Source organism: Palaemon carinicauda, chromosome 31, assembly GCF_036898095.1.
Source record: "Palaemon carinicauda isolate YSFRI2023 chromosome 31, ASM3689809v2, whole genome shotgun sequence".
NCBI lineage: Eukaryota > Metazoa > Arthropoda > Malacostraca > Decapoda > Palaemonidae > Palaemon > Palaemon carinicauda.
In genome coordinates, this window is record NC_090755.1 from 60,364,081 (window position 1) to 60,374,676 (window position 10,596).

Genomic DNA, 10,596 nt, shown 5'->3' on the forward strand with positions numbered 1-10,596 from the left:
GAAGAAAGCTCTGGGTGATAGGAGGATAGATGTGAGAGAGGCAAGAGACCGTGCTAGAAATAGGAATGAATGGCGAGCGATTGTGACGCAGTTCCGGTAGGCCACTGCTGCTTCCGCCGCTCGCCTTGGATGACCGCGAAGGTAACAACAGTAGGGGATTCTTTGTTATGAAGCTTCATCTGTAGTGGATAACGGGGGAGGGTGGGCTGTGGCACCCTAGCAAAATATGGAAATTCACGGGACAGGAAAATGAGAATTGTATGTACAATAAATAGATTAAAGAAAGCATTTGCGCTAGATGCTTGCTTAGGAGGAGTAGTGGCAAAGTTATAAGAACAAAGTTGAAATTAAATAATTTCATGGTCTGAGTTGGTCTAAACTACTCTTATTAGGGACATCCACCAGACAAATAGGAGACATTATTTAAACACACTTTTGTCATATATATTTTTCAGATCGTTGTAAATGATTTTAAGTAACAAACAATGTTTTGAGCTGAACTAACTCATGAATACTTGTGTAATGTAAGTTATTGATATTTGACATGATTTTTATTTCAGCTGTAATATGAAATTGAATTTGGACTATCTTTTGGAAAGAACTTGGGAAGAACTCTCTCTCCTTCGGATATATACAAAGAAACCGGGTCGAGCTCCGGATTTTGCAGACCCAATTATTTTAAGAGGTGGTGCTTCTGTTGAACATGTGTGCCATTCCATTCACCGATCTATTGCTGCAGTTTTTAAATATGCCCTTGTTTGGGTAAGTAAAATTTTTTGTTACATGTTTTATCTTTTATGTATGTTTCTTTTAAGGCTCCTTGTAAGGGTATAACTCTTATAGTGTGCCTTGTGTGGGTATACTGTAGAGAGTACCAAAGGGTTTTTGCAGTGGCCTTTGGGCCCACTGCTTCATTATTTCTTGCCCTAGAATATTTGTCAATATTCTTTGGTTGCTTCCTATATTGATATCTTGACTTCTTTAAGATTCACGTGCCTCTTTTTCGATGACCCTTATTATCTGATTTTTTCTTGTTCTTATTCTACTGATTTTCTTATGAAATGGCTACTTTTGTTGCAGTCACTGTTCTTTTGCTATTTCTTGTACGGGTTATTCTAGCTAATCTCTCTCTCTCTCTCTCTCTCTCTCTCTCTCTCTCTCTCTCTCTCTCTCTCTCTCTCTCTCTCTCTCTCTCTCTCTCTCTCTCTCTCTCTCTCTCTCTCTCTCTCTCTCTCTCTCTCTCTCCACTTGTATGCCGTTAATACAGAAGGGCTCTCTTTCGCTCCTTCATCTTGGGTTAGGGCTGTCAGATCCCAAGTACAAGCCTATCCAAATGAGTCAGTACGAAGGACCCCTCTGTAATTCGTGCGCACTGGCTAGTTCAGTGGTGATGCATTTACCTTGCATTTGCATGAAAGCAGATTAATTGCAGCCTGAGACTGTGAGTTCAAGCTGTTTACTGAGGAGGTTATTTCTGTGGTTGGGCACTGCCGTGGGAGGTTCAGCTTGCCCTTCTGATGTTCTTGTGTGTGTCTCTTCATATGATACTGGTACTGAAACCTGACATCTTTCACCATTAAGGACAATTTCTTCTGGTAGCAAAGAAATATGAGGGAACCCTTTATTATTATTATTATTGATACTTGCTAAGCTATAACCCTAGTTGGAAAGGCAGAATGCCATATGCCCAAGGGCTCCAACAATGAAAATAACCCAGTGAGGAAAGGAAATAAGGAAACAGAATAATGTGCTTGAGTGTACCCTCAAGTAAAAGAACTCTACAAGTTAACTCTTACCCAAGGCAGTGGAAGACCATGGTACAGAGAGTATGGCACTATCCAAGGCTAGAGAACAATGATTTTATTCTGAGGTGTCCTTCTCCTAGAAGGGAATAGTGAAATTGATGAGGAATTAATATTTGTTGTTCCGAGTAACAAACTTGTCTTGCTAAAGGTTAATTGTTGATGTCCTGCATTTGTTCCTATGAATATACAAACCTTTTGTTCTTTTAAATAGCGATATATCTTCAATAGCACTGGAACACCCTTTGAATAGTTAACTTGGTAGTTGGTTAATGACAGGTGGTGCAAGGGAGAAAGCCCTGCTCACCAGCCTCTTTCAGAATATGCACTATTGTCGATGGCTGCAACGGGTACAGACGTATCATTGCGCTGCCCTTGCGACTGCTGCATCTTTTGTTCTATATGTTGTGATAAGTGTTGGTACTTGTTTTTAGTGAGCTCTTTTGTTTATAACCGGAAGTGCAATGTAAGGTAAGCATATGGTGAAGTGAATTTTATTCTTATGAGAATACAAACATGAATCTCATTTGTTGTGTACCTTTGTGAATAGGTGACTAAGCAACCTTCTTAGTGTGGTGTTCTTGTTCTTCTGATCAGGAAGACAATTAACTCAGTGTTACTCCTCTCGCTTCATGGTAGTTTCTCTACCTCAGGAGGGATTTACCTAATTCAGATTGAGTGTCTCCCATACGTGAGTGGCCGAATGAAAATATTCATCTGGCGGGCACAGATGGCACCAGCCAATTGGTGGGATACTACCACTAGAGTTAGTGGGTCATTTAACTGGCCAGACAGTACTACATTGGATCCCTCTCTCTCTGGTTACAGCTCAGTTTTCCTTAGCCTACACACACACCGAATAGTCTGGCCTATTTTCCACATTCCCCTCTGTCCTCTTACAGCTGACAACACTGAAATTACTAAATTCTTCCTCACTCAAGGGGTTAATGACTGCCCTGTAATTGTTCAGTAGCTACTTTCCTCTTGGTAAGGGTAGATGAGGGACTAGCTAAGGTAAGCAACTCTTTTAGGAGAATGACATTCCAAAATCAAACAATTGTTCTCTAGCCTTGGGTAGTGCCATAGCCTCTGTACCATGGTCTTCCATTGTCTTGGATACTTTCTTGCTTGAGGGTACACTCAGGCACACTATTCTATCTGTTTCTCTATTTCCTTTCCTCACTGGTTATACTTTAGCTAGTAATAATAATACCGTATAATGCATGCTATGGATCATAAGATATTTAATTTTTTTGCTATTATTCTCCTATAAAGTTTATTTATTTCCGTATTTCCTTTCCTTGCTGTGCTATTTTTCCTTGTTGTAGCCTTGGGCTTGTAGCATTCTGGTTTTCCAATTAGTGTTGCAGTTTAGCAAGTAATAATGATAATGTCTAGTAGACAATAAATACAGTACAGTAATACATATAGCAATTCCTTACTTTTATTCTTGTGGTTGGCCAGCACGCTGTTATCGGAAGTAACTTTTCCACTTGCCAGACATAATGGACTGCAGAAAAAGGCGCACAAATTTAAAAAAAAAGAGCATCATCAAAATCCTGAATGCATGTCATAAACAAAGGTGGCAAACTAATGTTAAAGTAACGCATAATGCAGTACAGTACTCCGCTGCGTTAGTTTCTCTCCGCATGGGTAATAAGTTCGTAGTATTAAAGAACCAAAGGTCTTAACTCGAAATGGAATTACGAGGATTTTTTCAAGTACCTTATGGGAGCCTCTTTGTAGCAGCAAATTGTCGTAACCCGAGGACCTTGTAGCAGCAAATTGTTGTAACCCGAGGACCTTGTAGCAGCAAATTGTCGTAACCCGAGGACCTTGTAGCAGCAAATTGTTGTAACCCGAGGACCTTGTAGCAGCAAATTGTCGTAACCCGAGGACCTTGTAGCAGCAAATTGTCGTAACCCGAGGACCTTGTAGCAGCAAATTGTCGTAACCCGAGGACCTTGTAGCAGCAAATTGTCGTAACCCGAGGACCTCCTTTATATCTTTGTGGAATATCGACTGTGAATGGATTAAACCCGCTTACCAGCGTCCCCATCTGATGGGCTTCCACTGTACATCTTTTAAGTGGTCTTGCGAGTCGGTGTAATTTACCTGTATAGGCACATTTACTTTCAACCTCAAATGATAGTTACCTAAACACTCCTTTTTCATTTTCCTTCTTGAAAAGTTTTCAGCCTTTCCCCTTTTTACAAATTATAATGTCTTTTGTCTGACCGCTGTTTTATAAGAAAATTATGGGAAAAAAATCTTCCCAAGGACCCATGCCCATGTTTTTTAAACATAGGCCTAGTTTAAAAACTGAATGCATGCACACATACACATGAGTTAATATTGTATATAATAATATATATGACTATTCATAGAGATATAACTCATATCAAACATTTGAAGAATATTAATTTGAGACCTGCAGATAGTATTTCATTAATGTACACCTGAAAAATTCTGCGCATCAATTGATTAGTCTTTTTAGTACAGTAATAGTCCAAGAATAATGCCCAAATGGTGCTAGATTTTTGCTTGCAGACTAGTGCAATACAAGTTTTTATTAAACGAGGTACCACTGTAAGTGTACATGTTATTCAGGTTAGGATGAGACACTAAATTTTATGACAAGAGTTATTTTCACATAGAATGTGCCCCCCTCCCCCCCTAACCCTGCAAGTTTTGCTGCTTCACTAAAGTTAACTTAGGTTGCTGTATGTGGCAAAACATAGGCGTTGTAGATGGCGCATACTTGGAGAGACAAACTTTTTCTGTCTGACAAAACAAAGATGTCAACTTGGTAACTTTTGAACCACAATACAGAAAATGTGATTAATGGGTAGGCATGAAATAAAATTTAGTTTAATTAGATTAAGATTATTATCGTCATTATGTATAAAAACTAAATCCTCTATTGCTTCCTTAGTTTTTATTGTTTAGCATGTTGCATTATATTTTGTATATTGTAAATAAGTTAGTAGTTTCTTTTGCAATATTTTTCACAATTTCAAGTCTACTTAGCATAACAATAGCAGTTCTTAGAGAAATTTATTATATTTTTCAAGAAGTTTGATCATATAACTAACCTTTGATTTCCTTTTCAGGGCAAAAGTACAAAATTTAATCCTCAAAGAGTTGGTATACACCATACAATGTGCGACGAAGATGTTATCCAGATTATTACCAAGAAGTAGTTTTATTATATTAAGATAGCCTAACAAATAGCATGAATTGTTACATTGAGATTGTTATTTTCACTTTGATAATCATTTTTGGAAGATGTGATTTAAAGATATATCCAGTTTGGATAAATATCTTTCTTCTTTTCTTTCAGTGTCTGATAGATTGCCTTTCATCCTCATCTTTAGTCATCCCATTCATCATCATTGTCATGATTTGAATTTTACTGTCGTAAGTAGTTTTGTTTGAATGACAAGGGCTGTTAGATTCATCATATTTCTTGAATACCTCAAGAATTAAATTATTGTGCTCTCAACGGCACTACTCCGCCAGTTTACCGTTCATTTAGTTTGACTGGGCTTTCATGTGATTTTTATAACCTTCTCATGGCATTTAAGGTTATGTTGAGCGCTTTTGAAATAATTTAGTGTACTTCATGGGTTTGAATTTTTATTTTCTTAATTTTTCTAGTGGTCAGTTGTACATCTGCATAGGTTTGTTTCAAGAGGGTATAAGTCATGTTTAGTTTTGTAGATACTATTTTATGGAAATTGTACATTTCTTAAAAATATTTTTATTTTAAAGGGATCATTCGGTCTTGCAGCTAGCCCTAACTTTGTATTGGAAATCACCCGATCTTCGTGTTATGTTGGTCAAGTTTCTTCAGAGTCAATCCAGGGATAAGAAATGGTGTTTTTTGGTAATCTATTTTCTTTTCCAAAATATTTAGGGCTAAAAAGTAAAAATTGGAAACCACCATTTTACAACTTTAATGTATTGTAGGTATGTTTATATATTTGATTTTGTTACTGAGGAATTTAAGTTTTCAAAAGATTGACTTGGTATAATCCATGGGTACTCATAGTTGGGTTACAGTATAAACACTTGAATTATGAAATCCAAAGACTGATTTCAATATCAAACTGCGTTTTCCTTAAAGAGGATAACTTTGGCAATATATGCCAGCAATGGGCTGGGAACAAAACCTAGATTGCAGGTAGATATGCTGCACTAATATTGTTATTCCTAGTCATAATATGTAGACCAGTTAATATCCTGTATATACAAAATATCAAAAGAATCTTTTGGCTGTGCTATTTAAGGTATGGAGTCTTATTTTTTCAGAATTACTTTTTAGAGAACATTTTTGAAAGCTTGGTAAAATAAATTTACATTTAAAGGGTAGATGATGTAAGGAGAAAAGTTTTCAGAATCTTTAATTGATGTATAAATTTTTGCTTTTATCACATTAGAATCACAAAGAAATTTTGAATAGATTTTTCAGAGATAAATGTTTGCAAAAGTTGAATAAGAACAATGTAAGAGAAAAGACAAGGTAGGCGTTTCCATTATTTCACATTCTTTATTTTCATGTCGAACGTTTTAGAATGAATTAATTACCGTAAAAAACTCGAAGAGAGAATGAATAGGAAAAAGGAATCTCTCGCTGATGTCAGGCTCATGTCCTAAACAAACTGAACTTGGAAGAGAAGTAACTAGAAGCTTCTGTATTGAGTACTTATGACTTATTTTCACGAGATAAAGATACAGTACCACTTTGCAGTATTCTGCTAATTTGTTCATAATAGTAAGAAGTTTGAAATGTGATTACTTAATTTTATGAGGAGCTGACTTTCGTATATTCTATACACAGACCAGAATATTTTATTTCTCAGAATTTTATTTTTTTTCATATATTTGATTACATTTTGAAGTACATAAACATTGATATATTTGCACTGTCATCAAGTGCATGGGTAGCAGACCTGTGTCATTGCTGTTGTTCAAGTGTGTAGCAGTAAAGTGTCCAGATGTATTAAATTATCAATTATATATTAGTTGCTAAGGATTTAGGGAATTGACATTTTTGATAACAGATGATGTATTTTGTAGACATTTCCTTTGGGTTGTTGGGAGACACAAGGAAACTAAAATATATACTAATAAACTTGGATAATTAAGATGTAAAACCAGATTGTCCAATAATGCAAAATTCAACTTGCTTTGCAACATTACATCACTCTAATACTTGGCATAGATATGGCAAACTCTCTAGCAGTGTCTTTCTTGTACTTTTGATCCACTTTTCATGTTTAGATATGGCCATCCCACACAATTTAAATCACTGGTTCAATGTTGGACTTCACCTCTTAAGGCAGTTCAATTCTACACAAGCCTGCCACTCCCTGTGGTTATTGCTTGGAGGCAAAGGTTGTTCTTTTTGCCCATTTCCTTGATGTTCAGAATGGGGAAATTTCTGTTTACCTGTCACCTTTCTTGACTTTCCCTCTTATACAAAGCAAGTCTTTGTCTTCTTTTACTGTTATCACGTGTTCCTTTGTCAGTCTTTATAGTTTGTGCCAAATTAAGAGAGCAAATAAGCTTGACTAAGAGTTTAATAGGGTTGCATTTGCATTCTAGTTGCATGGGTTTCTGGGTAACATCTTATTTGGTTGGCTCTTTGTCCAGTATTATATAATACTTTTACTTTCATTTAAATCCTTTTTTCTCAAATAATGTATATCTCCTAGGTATCTTTAGCCAGATTGCTTTTGGAACTAAGTTCTTATGAGATTAGATTAACAATTACTTTACCTAGTGTATACACACTCTTTTGAAGCAAGCCAAAAGGCCATTGACTCAACCAAGAAATTTCCTTAAGACTGAATGTTATACCAGAAATGAAAAAGGGGGAAAAGGGAAGATAGTAAATTGAATAAATAGATAGGAAGTAGTTGCGGGTAAAACTTGTACAATATTAGAAAATTATGGCAAATGTTAAAATACTTATCTTTTTGAATACCAATATCTATAAAACTGTCAACCATATATTTATAGTTTTGTGGTATGACAAACTTGAATCCCCTGATATTGGCTATATTAAAATCATGTTACTTAACACAGTAAGATGCTGATATTGAGCAAGATAATTAACAACCATTAAATCAGGAAACTCAGGCAATAGGCATAATTGTGAAAATTCTTTGTTACAAAAGTGTATGGTAGATGGCCAAACTGGAAATCTAATGAATTGTTATAAGTACCATGTCAAGGAAAATCACCTATGTCAGTTTGGTCTAGAGGATGAAAGCCTTGAAGTGTTCAAAACCAAAAAGAATATTCTTATAATGGTAAAACCTAAGGTTTCGTTGAACCTATCCGTCATTGGAAACCCAATTTTCTGTTTTCAGAGTTTTCAGCTACTTCTTTGGCTACTAAGCATTGCTGCTTATGTTTTGTTCACAGTTTTTACTATCATAATATACCTTTCTTCCTCAATTTCGGCATCAACACCATGGCACTCTTTGACTCATATCTAATAGTAATGCATTGCTGCAGATGAGACATTAAAGGTTCCACAGTAGAGGATGAAATGAATGTCGCATGATTAGTTCTCAGACTTGATGCTACTGCTCTAGCTCACAAGGAAAATCCAGTACTAACATATCATGCCACGTGTTGGATACATCAGATGAATATTCAGGGGTGTAGGGACCTGAAGGTATTTATGTTGCAATTACTGTATCGAGGTTACATTTGCTGTGCAACCCTACTCTTTGAGTGACCTCATTGATAACTCATTCTCTAGATCCTATGGTTGGTAGCAAGCGTTTTTATGTTGATGGAATTTTGCATTTCTTTAAGGTTGACTGGATTTGGTCTTTGTGTCTCTTCCAAGGGTTGCAAGATATTTGGTTGCCATTGTTTAGGTTATATAAAACTTTTTATGGTAGCCGATTGTTCGGCATACAGATAATGTGACCAAACCATTGACAATACCGTTAAAAATCTGTTGTAAGTGGAGTAAAGCCCCTTGGTCTACTGAAGGCTTTAGTTACTAATCTCTGTGTTTAATTAAAAGAAATAGTTGCCTCAGCAGCATTGAGATTGTTAAGTCTTATCTGGATTTTTGATGATTTTCTTTTCTTGGCTACTGCATTCTACTAGTAGAAGGCAAATAAGCTGACTGAAATTTCCTTCTTTTTATGTACATAAATATACATTGGCTATTCCAAGGAATATTCTAAGTTTTGTCCAGGTCATCAGTTTTCTTTGGTTTCTTTCAGGGGAAACCACAATGTTTCAAGCAATCTCTATTATCTCACTGTTATAATTTATGATACATTGTTTAAATTATCACAGTGAGAGATGACCTCTAAAACTCTCCAGCTTGTAACTCAAATTTAAAAGATAAAAATCAATTAAAATAACCTAAAATCTCCCTAATCAAGGTTGTGCAAGATATATAATAATTTAAAAACCTCTTATTTTATATTTCTTATATGCATACTGACTATAAGTAGTTGATTATTCAGGATTCAAGGTAATTTACAAATAAATTTTTCATTGGTGAAAATGTTTTCTGAATACTTCTGCAGTTTGAAAGAATCACCTGGATTTTCTGCAACTCTTATTTATTGTCCAAGGGTTCTTTAGTATTTATTAAGTGAAAAGCAAATTTTGTAAATATTGGGTCTAGAAGATCGTACTGTATTGTATTAAGAAGGGGAATTTTGGTGTGAAAACTTTTAGTTGCAAAAACTTGGTTTGAATCACGGTACAGTATTTCATAGAAGACATAATTATTGACTGATCGAAGGATAGATTCTTTGAACTTGGGAAACTTTTTGTTTGTCGCAGTTTTCAAATTATATTTGGCTTTTCTCGGAATTGGAATTTACTGTTTTGCTGCAATGTTCTAATTTTAAAAAAGATTAATTTGGGTATATGTGTCTGCTTAGGTTGAAGTTTATCTATATTTCAAGGCTTATGATCCCCCCCAAAATTAACCAAGGTCAGCTAATTGTATAAAATTTTATAGTTCCTGTGTTGCAGTTGGTTCAAACTTCTGATGATGTCTGATTCAGTTTAATTATAATATTAGGGCAGGCTTCAAATGAAGCCATTTTTGTTGCCAAACTTCCTTCAATCATTTCCTTGTGAGACAAAATTATTTTTAATAATGTCAGTGGAAATGTGATGATTGTTTCAACAGTTGGGAAGTGTGAAAGAGTTACATCAGACATGACGTAGCTGTGTTAGAACTTGAGCAAATACAAAACAAAAAATATAAGGTTCACTGATCAACTGAAGACAATTGGAAAACTAGGAAAGTTCCTTATTAGACCTGCTGTACTTATTGTTACTGAATTCTCAGTCAAAAGCATGGACTTTCGTAGGATATTGTAATTGATAAGAAAGCCAGTGGAGAGAGTGTCATCATACCCAAGTTTTATGTAACAGATACCCATATCTTTCATAATGTAAATCATACTTGCATACACTTTATACACTGAATTGATCATTATGTGCATGACAGTGTCATTCAATAAAAATTGCTTTCCTTATTGTATTTAATTAATCGAATACTGTACTCAGAATGTATTCTAATATATTGTGTGATTAACAGTATCCTTGAATATATTCTGTTGTGCTTTAATCAACATGTTATTTGTTCATACAACAAACCCCTCTTATTTTACAAATTCCCTATTTAAATATCAGGTTTTATATTATCTTCATGAAATTAAAGGATTAATTTGGTTTGGTTTTTCACCCTCCTCTTGGGAAGTTCGTCTTGCCTTTTGTACCTGGTTTGGTCCAT

The 10,596-nt window shown here is 35.3% G+C and overlaps 1 protein-coding gene across 1 annotated transcript in view; it reads left to right on the forward strand.

Annotated features, from left to right (window-relative positions):
* Positions 1 to 10,337, forward strand: part of LOC137624423 (developmentally-regulated GTP-binding protein 2-like) — a 77,581-nt gene extending 67,244 nt beyond the window's left edge. Inside the window, exons 7-8 of the mRNA XM_068355169.1 lie at positions 561 to 762; positions 4,916 to 10,337. Of these exons, the coding sequence (XP_068211270.1) occupies positions 561 to 762; positions 4,916 to 5,005 (292 nt within the window). The 3' untranslated portion in view covers positions 5,006 to 10,337. The remainder of the gene's footprint in view (positions 1 to 560; positions 763 to 4,915) is intronic.
* Positions 10,338 to 10,596: the final 259 nt, after the last annotated feature.